The sequence below is a fragment of the Clupea harengus genome, chromosome 21, assembly GCF_900700415.2.
Source record: "Clupea harengus chromosome 21, Ch_v2.0.2, whole genome shotgun sequence".
NCBI classification, from domain to species: Eukaryota; Metazoa; Chordata; class Actinopteri; order Clupeiformes; family Clupeidae; genus Clupea; species Clupea harengus.
The window spans coordinates 10,649,540-10,667,921 of NC_045172.1; the positions used below are offsets into that span (position 1 = coordinate 10,649,540).

Consider the following 18,382-nt stretch of genomic DNA (forward strand, 5'->3'; position numbering starts at 1 on the left):
TCCGTTGTCTCGAGGTTTGCTACTTTGAGGGATTTATAATTGTAGGCCTGTATATGTTCAAAAGCAGAGGCAGACAAGCCCGCCCAGTTCTACTCTCTCTCCCTCCGTCTGTGTTGTCTGTCTGAGGGACGAGTAAGCTACTCTACTTTCATTGCTCCGCTGAGAGCGACGTGACGTAGGGACCCCGAAAAACTCGGCGGAAAGTTAGCTTGTGAAAAACATCCATCCGCCAGTTTGCCGAAACCCGGAATGCACTTACTCACTTCAGTGTCTATCATTCTCAGTTGTGGATATGCAAAAATACTTTTCACGTCGCAATGTCTGTACCAACGGGGCGCTTTTCGCTCTTTGTATTGTGCTGCTGAACAGCTTTGCTCGTGCCTCTGAGGACGATGAGGTTTTGGGGGAAAAACAACTTACCGAGCTGTACAGTAAGTTCATTCGGCCTGCATGAAACTCGAACGTACTTTGTCTAAAACATGTCGTAACACAACACAAAGGCTAGTCTATTCCATCTCTTTCACGCACAAACTGAAAAAAACCAAATTTTCTCCTTTACGAGCATGTTGGCCATGGTGGTCTGTAAAATATGTCAAAGCAGATAACGTTAGGTCCAGACATCTGAGAGGAACATCTACGATTCATTTCCCAGTTCACGATATCTGCGCTCAGATGGTGCCGTAAAACAATGCGTTCGGTGAACCTTAAGGTTTTCAAACTTTCCTGAATGACCAGCCTAGCTACTCAGACTTCACCTCGACTGAAACCAAAACGCAACACCACAACACTGTGGAGATACCTTTAATGTCCCATATGCATGTGATCAATAAGGTAGTACGCCAAGTCAGAGAGCATTGACAATGACCCTTTTGCTGGGAGCCACAACGTCATGAAGAGGTCACCTGGCACATCGTATGACATGCCATTCCAAATGTAACTTTAAATGAATAAACGAGGTTGAATACCCAGTAGTGCGCCACACAACTGTCTCAGGATAGATCTGTAAACTAACCAGCAAATGTCAAGAAAACCATAGGGTAGATTAGATTAATACAGGACTATTGATCAGGACCGTTAGATGGAGTTTCTTTTGAGGTACTTAATTGCATTTCACAACAAATAAAACACAATTAACTGTTTAGTCAAAACTTAGAAATCTATTTCCTAGTCAGTGTAAGGGTGCATACAGTTAAAAAAGACTGTCAGCATATGTGGAAGTTGGTGTTTCTGCTGACAGATATCCTCTGTAAACCTCTTCCTGTGAAGTCACCAATCCAGTTGCAAGACTGAATTCTTCCCTTTTCCTGAGAGATACAAACAGCGCTGGGTCAGTTGAGGTAATGATGGTGAGGACTTACAAACACAGAAAACAGACAGACAGACAGACAGACCCACACCCACGCACACTTTCAGGCCAAAACTTGCCCTTCTGAGCTGTTGCTGGCCAATCACATGACCTCATCTATTTGACTTTTACTTGCAGTGATTCAGGATTCAAGTGAAACAGGCAGAGAGAGAGAGAGAGAGAGAGAGAATTACAGAGTTTCTGGACTATTTTCAATATGTGGAAAAAGTGGACGCCTAAAAGTACTGATTTGGACTTTTTTGGAGATTTTATCTCTATCCTCCTAGGCACATCTAATCAGGAATGCTCACTAAAAGAGAGAGGGTGGGGGTGTGTGCTGTCAGACTGAGAGTGTGTGCACACAGTATGTCCTATATGGGAGAGTCAGACAAAAGAGTGTTAATGACTCTGAGCATTTGAATGTGTGTTTGTGTGTGTGAAAGAGAGAAGGGGGGAGAGAGAAAGAGAGGAAAGGCACGAGTCTTGTCTGTAAGTGCTTCCACCATATGGCGTCAATATGGCATCCTGTCATACTCGCCCAGTTATTTAGCGTATAGTTCAAATGTGAACTGAAATCAATGTAGATGTGTAAGGATTAGGAGATGTGTAAAGATCCCTCCTTAGTGGCTTTGGGGGTGAGCAGTGAGAGCAGAAGGGATGTCTGTCCGTTCAGAAAGCCGACATGCCATGTCAGGCATATGGTCGAGAGCTCCACAGACTGACACATGTGTCTGCTTTGAAGTCAGCAGCTTTGTTTATGTGTGTGTGTGTGTGAGTGTGTGTGTGTGTGTGTGTGTGTGTGTGTGTGTGTGTGTGTGTGTGTGTGTGTGTCACCCATTTTAACTTGCGGTGCCTCTTTTGTCTGCCTCTTCAGTTACCTGCGGGTGCTTTCTCTTTTTCTCCCCCTCACATCCTCTTTTCTCCTCTTTCTTCCATTGCAGACAAGCAAACAAAAGACCTCCACTCCCCACTCTTGAAATATTATGCTCCATTTTGCCTTGGTGAAACTCGACACAGCGTCCGTATCTTTCTATCTGTCTCCTGCATTATTATTCTCCCGTCCTCCGCCGCTCCAGCGCCCCTGAATGGGAGGGTGATGCCCCGATAGGGTGCCCTGTCATCGCTTACCTCAGAGCAGCCACCCCCTTCCCACCCAAAATGAGAAGTGGTGGGGGGTACGTTTTTTTTCCCACAGCCAGAGTGGTCAGTTCAGCCCCGTCAGTTTTTTTGTGTTCTAGGCCGTAGCTCTCCACCTGTTTCGATGGCGAGATGGCTTGTTGGTTTAGCCTGATGCATACCACAGAAGGGATAATGCCTCCAGCCTGGCACCAGCGTGAGAAGGGTTCTTTTACCTTCTGCGGCTGCGGAGGAGATAAAGGTGTCTCCATCTTGGGATAGTCGCCTCGTTCGCACACAAAGCCTCACTTTCTCTGATATCTCTCTCAGACGCAACCTCACTCGCTGTTGCGGATTTGCAGTGTGCACTTACATGCATTTATCCAGCGCTATTCAAGTTGCGGTGGATGCTGTTGTTTCGTTTATTTGTTACATGAAGTGATACTGGTCCCTCTCACACACCTACTGATCTTTATTCATCTCACATTTGTTCTGTCCCCTCATTCTCCCCCTGTTTTGTATACTTCTCTCTCTCTCTCACTCTCTTTCTTACTCTCTCTCTCTCACTCTCTTTCTTACGCTCCCCCTGCCTCGGTCTTTCTTCTCTCCCCCTTCACCTCTGCAAATACCAACGAGCTTTACTGGCATAACCATGGTGGCATAACAAAAAAGCAAACTCTCTGACTGTGTGTGTGTGTGTATGTCTGTGTCTGTTTTCTCTCTCTCTCTGGCAGGTAAAGATGCGTTCATCCTGGAGAGCGTGCAGCTGAAGCTTTGCGTGACCCTGGACGACTCCTCGGGTCTGGAGCTGTCCAGCTGTGAGCGGCCCACGCGGGCCATGCTGTGGAAGTGGGTCTCCCGGCACCGCCTCTTCAACCTGGGCAACAGCATGTGCCTGGGCGTCAACACCACCAACGCGGCGCAGCCCCTGGGCACCTTCGAGTGCAACGCGCCACTCCGCAACATGTGGTGGCGCTGTAACGGGAACACGCTCTACGGAGCCTCGCAGTTGAAGCTGGCGCTGACGGGCATGAAGCTGGCGGTGAAGAGGATGGCGTACCACGAGTGGCGGAGGTACTCCACTTCTGGGGAGGGACCCTGCGCCTACCCCTACGAGCGTGAGTGCTTATGGTGGTTTGAATAAAGGGGGCACCTGGTACCCCTGGCACAACCACCCTCTCTTTAGGAATTGTGTTGGTTTCACACACAGTATGGTTTGGCAGATCTTCTGGTCCTTAGTTCAGTTCTTCTCTTTCCAAGTTTTTTTGCCCCTCGGTTTGCCATCTCTCTTCTCTCCCAAACCCTTCATGCCTGGATGCAACCTTATTTGTGTGTGTGTGTGTGTGTGTGTGTGTGTGTGCATGTGTGCATGTGCATGTGTGAGCGAGCATGTGGAAGTGAATGAGTGAGTGAGTGTATTATTTACATATATATATATATATATGTGTGTGTGTGTGTGTGTGTGTGTGTGTGTGTGTATGTATGTCTAGAGATCCACACTCTGCTGGGTAATGCCCATGGGATGCCCTGTGCTTTGCCATTCAAGTACAACTACAAGTGGTACTCTGAGTGCACCAGCGAGGGGAGAGAGGACCAGCGCCTCTGGTGTGCCACCACCAGTCGCTACGACCAGGACGAGAAATGGGGCTTCTGTCCAAGCCCAGGTACACACACACACACACACACACACACAGAGTATACAAGCAGACACGTACACATGACTTTATACCTGCTACCAGCTTAGCTCATATGCTGTAGTCTGGCACCAAGAGAAACCGCCACACACACACACAGCCTCACACAGCCTCACACACACTCACACACACACACACACACACACAGAGTATACAAGCAGACACGTACACATGACTTTATACCTGCTACCAGCTTAGCTCATATGCTGTAGTCTGGCACCAAGAGAAACTTCCACACACACACACACAGCCTCACACAGCCTCACACACACTCACACACACACACACACATATATATATAGCTCTCTTATCCTTCACTTCTCTCCATTGCTCAGATTCAGGTTGTGACGGCCTATGGGAGACCAACCAGGAGCTGCATGCGTGCTACCAGTTTAACCTGTACACGTCTGTCAGCTGGAGTCAGGCCCACGCCTCCTGCAGAGCTCAGGGAGGACACCTACTCAGCATCACCAGCCTGGCAGAACAGAAGTACATCAGGGGTAACGCGTGTGTGCATGTGCGTGTGTGTGTATGTGTATGTGTCTGTCAGTTAAAGTAGTCAGTTAATGTTTTATATCTCATTCTCATAAGAATGACTGGAGTGTGTGTATTTGTGTCTGTCTGAGTCTATCAGGATAGATTGGTAGTTCACCTGTTATCTCTTTGGTATGTGTGCATTAGTTCATATCTGTGTTTGCCTTAGGAGGGACTTCTGCATGCATGCTTTGGTTAATTTTGTTGCCGATGTAATTGATGTGATGTGATGTGATGTGATGTGTGTGTCTGAGTCTGAGTCTGAGTCTGAGTCTGATTATGTGCACAATTGTTGCTTGCTTTCCAGACAGACTTGCTGATGTTGGGGTGATGGTCTGGACCGGACTAAACCATCTGGGCAAGGAAGGGGGGTGGCAGTGGTCTGATGGATCTCCCCTCACTCTGATTGACCTTTTCTCAAGTAGGCATGACCCCCACAGAGTTCGCAAAGGCCTTTGAGTCCTGATGTCTTTTCTGCAGTCTGATTGAACTTGATCAGTCTTACTGGTTTGTGTTTGTTTGTCTTTGAGAGTGTGTTTTGTGTACTTCCAGCTCTAGTTCTTCAAGCACTTAATATGTTGGTACCACTGAACTGGCTTGTCTCGATTCCCATTAACAGCTCACCCACCTCTTACCCCTTCTCCCTCAGCCGTGCCCCCCACCCCTGTGCTGGCCAGTCGGCAGTGCGGTGTGTATAACCACGTCTCGGGGACGCAGCAGTGGATGAGTCTGTCGTGTGAGTCGGCTCTGTCCTACATCTGCAAGAAGACCCCCAACAACACCCGCCGAGCCGAACCTCTAGGTAGGGGAACTCTTAAAAAAGAGGCGCCCTAAAACAGCACCAGTACTGTTTGGGAAAATACCTCTTGGATGTCGGTGAACAATGTAAATTCGAATGTCTGTGAAAGGCAATCAAGATCCAAATTTGGATGTGTTCATAATCTGTTCATGAGTGAATGTCCTTAATGGGGTTTGAGAGGAAGACATTGCTGTTTATTAGGCTACTATAAAAAGGCTTACATTTTTTATTGTTTTATTTTAGCACTGTCCTGTTTAGTGTGCCTACTTTAGAACAATCCCACCGGCCCTGCCTGTGAGGTGTTTTTGGTGTAGTATGTTAGGTGAATCTCTATGCTGGTGCTACCGATCTCCTCTTGAAAACAGACTGTAAATGTGTAGGTCTACACTGGTGTGTGAATGCACAGACATATGAATGGCTAATTTCTCTCTGTGTCTGTGTGGCAGAGAACTGGCAGTACCGGGCCACGGTGTGTCCCAATGACTGGGTGGCCCATAACCGGTTCTGCTACCGGGTCCTGGAGGAGCACCGGAGCTGGGACAACTCCAGCAGCGCGTGCCGCTCGCACAGTGCGGAGCTGACCAGTGTGCAGTCGCTCTCCCAGCTGGAGCTTCTGCTCAGCCTGCTCACCAACGGTCAGTATACACACAGACACTACGGTTACCGCACCCGACATAGCGTCACAGCCCTGTAAGTGCAGGTTCGAGGGTGTACGTTTTCTCTGTGAGTCGCTTTGGATAAAAGTGTCTGCTAAATACCTGACATTAACATTAGATAATTAATGGTCAGGAAACTGTATCTATGGTAAATGCATAGTGTGTCAAAGGGTGCTGTCATCAAAGTAGTCACATCAGATTGATTTTTTTCAATAACACTCACGATGTTGACTGACAGGTTACTAGTTACCAGAGTATGACTGGTTCGCCAGCACCTGTATGAGTGTGTGTTCATGTGTGTTCTATGTGTGTGTACAGTGTCAGCTCCAGCTGTGTGGATTGGTCTGTTCAAGTCAGCATCAGCAACATCTGTAGAGTGGTCCAACGGCTCGCCCGTTTCCATGACAGTCTGGCACCAGCAGGAACGGTTCCTGCAGGCCCATAACGCCCGTGTGTGTGGCAAAACCGACCCACAGGTACACACACACACACACATACACACACACATACACACCCATATAAACTGTGAATATCTGTAAATATATATGTCATATACATTTTATATACAACATATAATATGTTATATACACTAATGACCATTACAATACATATACAATTATAAGTACATTTTATATGTATTGTAATGGTCAGCGATGTATATTTAGTGTAGGTTTGTTCACAGCATAAGGCTAACGTATTTGTTTAATATATTTTTGTATGTGTGTGATAGGGGAACTGGCTGTTGGGAGACTGTACTGAGAAGCTGCCGGCGGTGTGTAGAACCTCAGGCCTTGTGCCGCAGCATCCATCAGGGGAGTGGGATGAAGGCTGCCCAACGGTGAGACACACATTCTGATATGCACATACATGCTAATATATATATAAATGCAAATGAACACAAACACACACACACACACACAAACACACACACACACACACACACATTCTGATAGCACATACACGCTAATATATATATATATAAATGCAAATGAACACAAACACACACACACACATTCTGGTATGCACATACGCGCTAATATATACATATGCAAATGAACACACACACACACACATCCTCAAACAGCGTTGAACTCACATATACACTGTGCAGATCCATTTCTTACCTATCCACCCAGTCACATTCGAACATGCACTTGATGAACACCTCCCTCTCAAAGTGCTTCAAAGAATCACAATACATATTAAATGTGTCTTAAATAATCATATCAAATCATATTAAGCGTGTGTGTGTTCGTGTGTGCACACGTGTGTGCATCAGTCTATTCCCAGACTTGATTACTCACCAGAATGGTTGCTGTAGTGTCTGACATTTTGCAGCTCTTTTCTCTGGGAACGGGTGCTCTTTGTCTCATACTGGCTAGAGAGAGAGGTCCTGACATGGCTGGAAAGAATGCCTGCACACACACACACACACACACACACACACACACACACACACATAATAACTGGACGCTCACAGCAGGCCCTTTATCACACAACCAGTGTCATAAATTCCACAGTCCTTTGTTGTAGACACACACACACAAACACACCAACTCATACAGTCAATGTCTCTCTCACACACATATACACAGCAGAGTTCAGTTTTCAATATTGTTGTACAGGCCACTGAGAGGCTACAGCAGACTGGAGAGACAGGCCAGGTCTAAAGGCTTCCACGGCCATTTCATGTTAGGGCTGACTGGAGCCTAAATGTTTGTGATCACTCCACAGTCAACTCTGAGATTTGTGCCAAGGACTGTGTGTTCATTTGGGCTACAAGTGTTTGGTGTTTTGGCATTTAAATGGGTCTGTCTGTGTGTGTGTGTGTCTGTCTGTCTGCTTGTGTGTCTGTGTCTGTGTCTGTGTCTGTGTCTCTGTCTCTGTCTCTGTCTCTGTCTGTGTCTGTGTCTGTGTCTGTGGGTGTTTTTCATGTGTACTTGTGTAGTTTTTTTTGTCAGACAGCGACACGTTTGCATGTTATGTGTGGTTAAATCTGTGTGAAGGTGGTTTATGGCGTTTGAGTTGTGTGGGTTTCCATCTTTGTTTGAGTGTGTGCATGAAAACTGTGTCAGATGTCACATGTTTAACACAGTGACAAATTAATGCCACATGTGAAAACATCACCATGGCAACATGAGACCCATTTTAAACTTTGCCCCCACACACACACACACACACACACACACACACACACACACACACACACACACAGAGACACACCATCCAGATGGCCTCAGTTGGTTTGCCTCTGAGTGTTTGTAGCGTAGGAAAAACATACAGCTTGATACAATGTGTGTGTGTGTGTGTGTGTGTGTGTGTGTGTGTGTGTGTGTGTGATCTAGGCTCTCTGTCCAAGAGAGGATGTTAGGTTTATGTGTCTGTGTCCTTGTGAGTGTTGGTGTGTTTATTTGTCTTCACTGAGACCCTGCTGCTTTCTCCATTCCAATGAACTCCTCTCTTTTGCTAGCAACAGGAGCCTCACATGCATTCAATTCATTACATACACATCCTCACACACATGCAAAAGTAAATACACACACACACACACACACAGTTTGTAATGATGGCTAAGAGAATAGTGCTGATCCTTGTGAAATCAGGGCCTGCATGAATGTCAGAACATGAACACATGTTTGTGTGTGTGTGTTTTTTTTTTAAATTGTTTTCATACACATTTCTGAGCATTTTTTTGTACTGCATAAGTGTTTCTGTAATGTTCTAGCCAATTGTGGTCATAACGGTCCTTTTCTTGTTTAATCCTCTGCTTGACTGCAGGGTTGGAAACGCAAAGGTCACAACTGCTACCGGCTGACAGAGGAAGATCAGACGTTTGAGGACGCCATGAAGAGCTACTACTGCAAGGCCCCTCTGGTCACTGTGGAAGACAGGTCAGTCGTGAAACCTCCAGTTTACCTTCAGTCCTGTGGTTCACCTACATTTCTTCTTCTCTGGAGGAAGAACTAGAGGAAAAAACTGAGGGGTTGTGAGGTAAGATTCTGACCATGTAACCGAGGCAACGACATCAGATGACAGAGAGAGGACACGAGGGACGGGAAGAGAGATGGATAGAGGAAAAGAAACAAGATAGAGGGATGGATTCTGATTAAACCTTTTTACCTTCATTCCTGTTGTTCAACTATATTTCTTCATCTCCTCCCTAAGCCTGTGTCTGAACTAAACAGTTATTTGAGGGAGCTGCAGGGAGGTTGACTGGATCATTGAATCATTTAAAGTAATGAAATGCATTTCTATCATATTAGTTGAGCACGGAATGGCGATCATGGTATTTATGTCTGAATCTTCTCCTTTCGTCAGACCTTCGTCGCTAGTCTCTCGGAGTTTTATTTAGGGTTCAGCTCCTTTCCAAGGACAAAAATGTGTAGCCCATTTTCCTTTAGACTGGGCCACTGTTCTGCAAATAGACGATGAGAGCACGGTTCCTAATCAGTCTTTTTCATTCATTTGACATTCCTGTGTTCATTTGGTTCACCCAGATTACAGAGCTTGTTTCGTTTGCACATGGCCTCACTCAGGTTGGAGTAGATCAACAGTATTTCAGCAGTCTGTTTAAGTTGATCATTGGTTGACTTTGACTGGCTCTGTCAGGTTGGAGTAGATCAACAGTATTTCAGCAGTCTGTTTAAGTTGTTCATTGGTTGACTGTGACCGGCTCTGTCAGGTTCGAGCAGGCCTTCTTGAGCAGTCTGCTGGAGAGCTCGGGCGCGTCCGAGGGCCAGCATTACTGGACGGCCCTGCAGGACATGAACAAGACCTGGGAGTACAGTTGGCTCCACCAGAACGGCACCACACTACCACTCAGCTACACCAACTGGAACAGTCACCAACCAGGTGTGTGTGTGTGTGTGTGTGTGTGTGTGTGTGTGTGTGTGTGTGTGTGTGTGTGTGTGTGTGTGTGTGTGTTATGTGTGTGTGTGTGTGTGTGTGCGTGTATGTGCCCATATGTATGTGTGCGTGCGTGTGTGTGCCCATATGTATGTGTGCATGGGTATGCGTTTGTTAGTGTGTGTGACATAAGAGGCCGTTTGATACTTTTCTCATTTAATTCACCTTACTTTCACTTTCTACACTATTTTTGTGTTACGTATGTTGTATTTTTGTAATTCTCTCCCCCTCTCTTTCTTTGTACATCTATCTGTCTGTATGTCTATCTGTACATCTATCTGTCTATCTTTCTCTCTGTCTGTACATCTATCTATCTGACTTTGTGTCTGTCTGTACATCTGTCTGTCTGTCTTTCTACTGCCTCCACTTTCTCTCTGTCTCTCTCCCTCTCTGTCTCTCTGTAGTGAGTGTTGGAGGGTGTGTGGCGATGTCTGGAGGTGTAGCCCTGGGTCACTGGGAGGTGAAAGACTGCAAATCCCAGAAGGCTTTGTCTGTGTGCAAACAGAGTGTGAGCGGCTATGAGGACCTGCACCTGCCCCTGCCCCATATAGACCTGTTTGCCCCCTGCCCAGATGGATGGGAGACCGGTCCTCATTTACTCCACTGCTACAAGGTCAGAAGCCTGCCTCTTTCATGCCATCTCCCTCTATCCCTCTATCTTGTTTCTTTTCCTCTATCCATCTCTCTTCCCGTCCCTCGTGTCATCTCTCTGTCATCTAATGTCATTGCCTCATTGGTCAGAATCTCACCTCACAACCCCCCCCCCCCCCCCCCCCCCCTCAGTTTTTCCTTTGATTCTTCCTCTCTTGTTTTTCCCTTCTCTCCATATCTCTTCGTGAGTGTGTCATATCTTTCTTTCTATTCCCTTCATCATCTTTATCTTACCACTGATCTGAGGTCATAAACTTCTCTGGATCTCCTGTGTTTTTCCCCACTGGCAACTTCACCACTTCTGTAGTATCTGTCTGAATGGGTGCAGTATGTGGTTTATCATTGCCCTTAACAACACAGAGCTAATCCCGATCTGCCTCTGGCCTCACAACACGCTCTGGCCTGCCTCAGCAGCCCTCTGTGGTTCGGTAAGAGTTCAGGAATTTCCTCAGCTCATATGTAACCGCTTCAGAGCAGCTCTCTTGAAGGGTTGAAAAGCCTGACTGCTCAGGGCAGCCCTTTGAAGGGTTAAAAATGTCTGGTCTGGATGGATATTCCATTAGTGCAGGAGGGCCTGCCAAGAGTCCATACAGTAGAGGACACCGATCTGGCTCAGTTCTCTGCAGTACAAACACAAACAAACATTGCACTTCAGTCCTAAATTTACTAGACGTAAAACATTTTCAGCACCACTTTAACCTGTGAAGAATAAAACAAGCGTCATTAGGGCTGGGCGATACCTACAGTAAACATTTACATCACTTCACAGATTTGCTTCAGTGACAATAAATCCACAATAATTTCTCTTGTATTGGCCAGTTTCCCCACTTTGAACTGGCAAGTTTCACCACTTTGTATTGGCAAGTTTCCCCACTTTGAATTGGCAAGTTTCACCACTTTGTATTGGCAAGTTTCAATAGCTATGCGTCTATGGCAAATATTATATTTTAATGGACATAAGGAGTAGGAATTACTATTCTACTGACAAACCCAATCGATCGCGGAAAATTAATTTTGGTGAGCAAGAGCTTAAAATAGGTCCTCTTAAAAGTGGACTTATAAGAGGTAAAGATTTCACATCTTTAATATTCACTGTACACCACAGTGTTAGAAACCTAAGCTGAATGACATATATTATAAAAAATATAATGTACGTTGTTAAGTTATCTCAGGACTGCGGAGTTGTAGATCAGTATATTTATTCAGTAACAATTGCAATCTGGCTCACTCACAGCACAAGGATGAAAGTGAGGCAATTTCACTAACATCTCACAGGGTTTATATACTTAAGATTTATCTAATTCGGACGCCATAAATGTTTTTAATGTCAAGCAAGAATAGCCACGCTCGACTAAAAGTCCTTTTGTGTCATCCCAACTGCGCTTTCTAAAATGTCAGTTTTACACAGGGTCGAACAAGCACAGTTCGACCCTTCTTATCACCTCTGAGCTCACCCAAACATAAGCAGACAAACTGGTGTCCACACCTAATAATCTAAGTCACACACACACAGAAACACACCATGTTCCTGCTTTCATAAGCACATGATTCATACAAGGTAATTATTAATACAAGGCACTTGATTAATACATTCTTCAGTCATGAACAGTCTTTGGAAATTAATTCTATCATACGTGACTAACTAAACTGTTGGCCTGTCATGTGATTGATGCTCAGGTGTTCCATGATGAGAAAGTGCTGATGAAGCGATCCTGGCCCGAGGCAGACTTCTTCTGTCAGGCGCTGGGTGCCAACCTGGCCAGCTTCCTGCACTATGAGGAGGAGACGTTCCTGAAGACGACCATATCCAAAATGTTTGAGGGGTTAGTGGTGGCGTTGTTATAAAAAATATTATAACCTTAAGCAATAAAAAGGTCACAATGTCTGTATGAAGTGATTCATTTCTGCTATCTTTTTGTTGTTTGATGTTGTCGACATCACAGCTATCCTTCAACTGAATACCCCCTTCTGGTCGAAACATTAGTAGTGACCTGATATTAGTTTTACTTATAGAAGATTTCTCTCTCTCTTCCTCTCTCTCACTCCTTCACTCCTCTCCTCTCTTTCAGAACAGAAGGCCGATGGTTCTGGGTGGGCTTCACCAAGAGAGACCCCAAATCTGCAGGGTCCTGGGAGTGGTCCGACGGCACGCCGGTAAACACACCTCGGAGAGAAAGAGTCAAATAAGAGCAAAACAAATTGTACACCACTGTTGTTTTTTTTGTTGCTTCCCTAGTCCCCTAGTATTGTACATCAGTATGAGTTGCATGTTTGTGGTGTTTTGCCTCCTTGACTGTTTACATGTACAGGCATGTACAGATGTTTATGATCCGTGTGTTTATCCTGTGTGTTGTGTGGCAGGTGGTGACGTCCTTCATTGAGGATAAGAATGAGGAGGATGAGAACCATGAATGTGCGGTTTACAGCGACCTCACCAACCACCTCAACCCTCAGCCGTGCAGCGCCAAACATGAGTGGATCTGCAAAGTACCCCGAGGTGTGTGTGTGTGTGTGTGTGTGTGTGTGTGTGTGTGTGTGTGTGTGTGTGTGTAGGGTGTGTGTGTGTGTGTGTGTGTGTGTGTGTTAGTGTGTGCGTGTGTGCTTTATCTATGAAATCATATCCAGTGCATTTGTAGATAGATAGGTAGATAGATGGATACTTTATTTATCCTGAGGGAAATTTAGGACATCCAGTAGCTTATACAACTCACAAATCAAATACACATAGGGTGAACATGTTCAAAAGAAGTGGGGTGGTAACAGATACAAGAAGGGGTCTGACCCTATGGTACAATATTCATGATTGGGAGTGACAGTGTAGATGCCAGGGAGGAAAGTGTTCCTGTGCTTGTGTGGATAGTGCAAAAAGATTATTTGTAGAATATTGTCAGTACCAGATGTTGAAAATTGAAAATAATTACTGCTATACATAAATACACACAAGTAGTAGCGTGTGTTTGTTTGGACGTCTGTCATCACAGTAAAGAGTAAATCTGGGTCTTTAAATGTGTTTCCGCAGGAGCAAAGCTGAATGAGCCATATTGGTACAACAGCCGTAAGTATAGCCTTTCACCATATGGAGCTATGTTCATCTGTGATGGCAAACTAACCAGCAGCCAAACTGAGAAAATACATCACCTGCATCTGGCGTTGAGTTGCTCATATGTGTGTGTGGTTGTTTGCACAGCTGTCCACAGTAATCCACCTATTCATTCATTCATTTTACCATGAAAGCATTATCTTTAGTTTTTTTCCAGTATGTTCTATGTGTGTTTTACATGTTCGTGTTGCACGGACCTAATCTAACCAACTGTTATGGCTGCATGGGGTTATCGTCTTCAGTCCATGATCAATATTTGCCTGTACATTGGCTGACCATCACACAGCCCCAGTAACCAGTAGAGCCATCTGCTGGTGTGGTTCACACAAGGCAGTAGTAGCATGTGGCTTTGACAAGAAAAGGCCGTCTCAAATGTTAACATTAAAGGTACAGTCCACAATTCTAATCCAGTGCACTTATTGTAAATTCGGCATATTGTTCTTCACAGTCCTCTAGCTGTCCTTTCCGTGTGTGTGCTCAAAAGAAATCAGGTGTTTTGTACAGTCCTGGCTCTGTAAATCGGAAACATAGTTGCTTGAACCGGGCAATAAACAATCCTAGCCAACCAGCACGTTGTTTTAGGAGCATGGAAGGGAGGGGTGGAATTTGATTGGCTGTTGAGCTCAAATAAACAACCTTGCGCCAAAATCGCGGACTGCATCTTTAAGAGGAAAATACCATGCCATCACAGACGTCAACTACTTAGATTTCTAACATTTGTCTTCTTAATGAGTTGTTTGACCTTTAGTCATCCATGACTTTGAAACACATGGGACACTTTGAGGAACTTTGTGATCAGTTTATGTTATGTTTATCAGCCCAGAGAGGTCATGACAGTCCTGTGACGAAACAGCTTTGTGTTTGTGTGTTGTGCTGTGTGTGTGTGTGTGTGTGTGGATGTGTGTGTGTGTGTGTGTGTGTGTGCTGTTTGTGTGTTGTGCTGTGCTGTGTGTGTGTGTGTGTTGTGCTGTGTGTGTGTTTGTGTGTTGTGCTGTGTGTGTGTGTGTGTGTTGTGCTGTGTGTGTGTGTGTGTGTGTGTGTGTGTGCGCTGTTTGTGTGTTGTGCTGTGCTGTGTGTGTGTGTGTGTGTGTGTTTGTGTGTTGTGCTGTGTGTGTGTGTGTGTGTGTGTGTGTTGTGTTGTGCTGTGTGTGTGTGTGTGTGTGTGTGTGTGTGTGTGTATGTGTGTGGTTGTTGTGCTGTGTGTGTGTGTGTGTTGTGCTGTGTGTGTCCTGTCTGTCCTGCAGAGCAGGCACCCTGGGTGTTCTACCGCGGGGCGGAGTATTTCGTGGCCAGTCAGCTCTTCCCCTGGGAGTCGGTGTCCTTCGCCTGTAAGATGATGGGAGCTGACCTGGTCTCCATCCACTCCAAAGCTGAGCTCAACTTCATCTGGGAGCGCATAGCCAAGGTGCCTCACACACACACACACACACACACACACACACACACACACACACACACACACACAAACACACACACACAGAGCATAGTCTTTTTGAAACACACTGAGAAAACAAGTTGAGCTGAAGGGTCTTTGTACTCCTGCAAAAGGATTTACAAAATGTTCTTCATACGATCGAAAAGAACTCTCCAGAAGTGCTCTAGAGTAGACATCTTCCAAAGTAGACACTTATAGTGCACTTTTCTGCAGAGATGGCCAGCAGAAGCAGTCTTTATTGTAGGAGTGCTGTGTTTGTAATGTAATTCACTGTGAGCGCTGACATTTCAAAAGTGTTTGTGTTTTCTGAGAATTGCTTTCATGACCTTTGCTGTTGCTATGGCAGCACCCTGTTCTACCAGTTGAAGTACACATACAGATGCCTAGGTGCACACACTCACACATTGTATGCTTACAAAATATGTGTATGCTGCATACACAAACCCAGACATACTAATATTAACATACACACATACACAACCATACAAACAAATACAAATACAAAGGTGTGTATTGTGTATTCCTCTGTTATTTTATGTCTGTATGTGTACACTAGTGTCCAAGCACTGATCAACAAAGCCTATGAGCTCTCTGTGTCCCTTATTCTCTCACTCTTCTTTCTTTTCCTTCTCCCACTCCGAATCGGTCTCTTTTTTTACACATGTTCTTTGTGTTATCTCTTTCTGTTTCCTTATCTTGTCACTGTCTCAGCTTCCGCATGGTCCTACAGAGTGGTGGATTGGCCTAGCGATGGAGAGCGGTCAAGAAGTTGAGTAAGTTCCCCATCATTTTCATCAGCTTACTTTCAGTTTGATATATACATTGAAAAGAGCTCACTGTCAGATGTTATTTGGGGGTTTGTGTTAGTAGTAGTTGTGTAGTAGTTGTGTTTGTACCTATGGCTTTGTTACTGGACACCTACGTGGTTAGAGTGTTTGCTCTTCCGCTCACACAAATCAATAGTTTTACAGTTGCAGGCCTAGAAGAGATGTTTTTTCAGCAGAGCCTTGTCAGTGTACTTCACAAAGTAGAGATGCTTAGGTGATGAGGAATGTTTTCAGTGCAGCTCACAGCAAAAGAGTCAACTCTTGTGTAAACATAGCTGACATTGTGTTGTGTGTGTGTGTGTGTGTGTGTGTGTTGCGTAAGTCATTTTGATATAGTCTTACAGTTTATTGGTCCGCACACGGAAGGTTAAGAGTGTAATCTACTAGTTTTGGAAAGTAGTGAGAGATGGACCTGCCCTAATCAAATAATAACAAAATAAATTCCACCCTTTTTCTCCGAAATATTTTGGCAAAGGAATAACAATTCACAACAGAAAAGTTGGGAGTTAGTTGAGTTTGTGCTTCTAAAGACTCTGTTTGCAGTTGGGAGAAATAACGCAGCTGTGAGTCTATCGAAGTTCTCTTTAAGTACATTGCTCAGGTTTGGTCTGATCTCGTGTGTTTGCCTGTGCAGGTGGACAGATGGGTCACCTTACATCTACTCCAACTGGCAACCGCAGAACAGAAGCAGCCAGAGCGCCAGCAGGAGGCGCTGTGCCTATATGTCTTCACAAACAGGTGAATACACATCCAGAAAGCACATACACACATAGGTTATACACACACACATGCGCACACTTCAGCATGCAAGTTCTAACGCAACCATGCCTAAATCTATCATAAATAAATTCAGGTGCACACATAGTGAGGTACATCAATGCACACACACACACACACACACACACACACACACACACACACACACACACACACACACACACACACACACACACACACACTGATCACATGTCCTGTGTGTGGGGAATCTGTAGGAGGCTGGTTTGCTCACCCCTGCACTGAGCTCCATGGTTACGTGTGTAAGCGCCTGACTGCGTCTGTGATGGAGGTTCCCAGAGAGCCCCACTACCTCGGCGCCTGCCCCAACAACTGGTTCTACTTCGGACACAAGGTGAGGCCACACAAGTCTTCAGATTCAGACAAATCCTGTTGGAAAGCTGTCATAGAACCCCAGTTCCCCCCAAAGAACATAGACCCCATAGATCGAGGACTTTTACAGACATGTGACAATTTTCTACAAAAATATTTTGTGTTCTTTCCATGTAGTAATGAACATTTAGGTCACTTATGCCTATGTCAAACACTTCAAGGCATTATGAATACTTTGGCATCCTTTATGTGTTTATCATTAATAACAAGCAAGAATCACTGGTGGGTCTGTTTTGAGCAGCTAGATGTATCAAGGCTATTAGGACCTACAGGAGACAAAACTGTATCTTTTAGCAACTGACAAGACGTTTTGTTCATATTTCTTGTCAGTAATAGAAGTCAAGACATCACAGCTACTGGAGTTCATCTGGTTTAAATAACAGCCACCCTCGCACAAATACTGTACCGTGGGAAAGAGAGGGAGAACATATTTTGAATGCTTGTGGTTGAGAGGTTGTTGTTGTTTTTGTGTTTGTGATTACATGTGTGAAGTATGAATGTGCTTTTGCGTGCTGATTTGTCTGCCTGTTTCAGAATCAGAATCAGGTTTTATTGGCCAAGTAAGTTTGCACAAACAAGGAATTTGACTTGGTAAAGTGACTCTCAGTGTGCTTACACAAAATATACAACACAATACAATACAATACAATACAAACAAACAAACAGTGCAACAGTGCAATGGACTAAGGAGTTTAAGAAAGTATGTACAAGGCGGAATGGCTATATACAGTAGCTGTGAAATGTAGCACAACAGTAGTGCAAAGAAGAAGTCGAGAGTGTGAGAAGTGCAGGGATAAATATATAAATATAAATATATATGCTACAGTGGGTTAGTTGTTCAGTAGTGAGACGGCGAGGGGGAAGAAACTGTTTTTGTGTCTGGAGGTTTTTGCGAACAGTGATCTGTAGCGTCTACCAGAGGGGAGGAGTTTGAATAATTTGTGTCCGGGGTGTGAGGGGTCTGCAGTGATTTTTCCTGCCCGTTTCCTGACTCTGGAGGTGTACAGGTCTTGGATGGTGGGCAGGTTGGCACCGATGATCTTTTCTGCCGACCTGACTGTCCGTTGGAGTCTGTTCTTGTCCAGTTTGGTGGCCGATCCAAACCAGACTGTGATTGAAGTGCACAGAACAGACTCTATGACTGCGATGTAG

At 45.0% G+C, this 18,382-nt stretch overlaps 1 protein-coding gene across 1 annotated transcript in view; it reads left to right on the forward strand.

The window, feature by feature from the left end:
• The first annotated feature begins 35 nt into the window (after positions 1-35).
• pla2r1 (phospholipase A2 receptor 1) overlaps positions 36-18,382 on the forward strand; it is a 28,997-nt gene continuing 10,650 nt past the window's right edge. The window contains exons 1-20 of the mRNA XM_012840495.3: positions 36-431; positions 3,196-3,579; positions 3,952-4,125; positions 4,491-4,655; positions 4,997-5,110; positions 5,339-5,491; positions 5,935-6,123; positions 6,463-6,620; positions 6,875-6,982; positions 8,923-9,035; positions 9,827-9,996; positions 10,455-10,663; positions 12,379-12,524; positions 12,771-12,855; positions 13,063-13,198; positions 13,721-13,756; positions 15,046-15,206; positions 15,948-16,009; positions 16,698-16,801; positions 17,056-17,192. Of these exons, the coding sequence (XP_012695949.1) occupies positions 293-431; positions 3,196-3,579; positions 3,952-4,125; positions 4,491-4,655; positions 4,997-5,110; positions 5,339-5,491; positions 5,935-6,123; positions 6,463-6,620; positions 6,875-6,982; positions 8,923-9,035; positions 9,827-9,996; positions 10,455-10,663; positions 12,379-12,524; positions 12,771-12,855; positions 13,063-13,198; positions 13,721-13,756; positions 15,046-15,206; positions 15,948-16,009; positions 16,698-16,801; positions 17,056-17,192 (2,943 nt within the window). The 5' untranslated portion in view covers positions 36-292. The remainder of the gene's footprint in view (positions 432-3,195; positions 3,580-3,951; positions 4,126-4,490; positions 4,656-4,996; positions 5,111-5,338; positions 5,492-5,934; positions 6,124-6,462; positions 6,621-6,874; positions 6,983-8,922; positions 9,036-9,826; positions 9,997-10,454; positions 10,664-12,378; positions 12,525-12,770; positions 12,856-13,062; positions 13,199-13,720; positions 13,757-15,045; positions 15,207-15,947; positions 16,010-16,697; positions 16,802-17,055; positions 17,193-18,382) is intronic.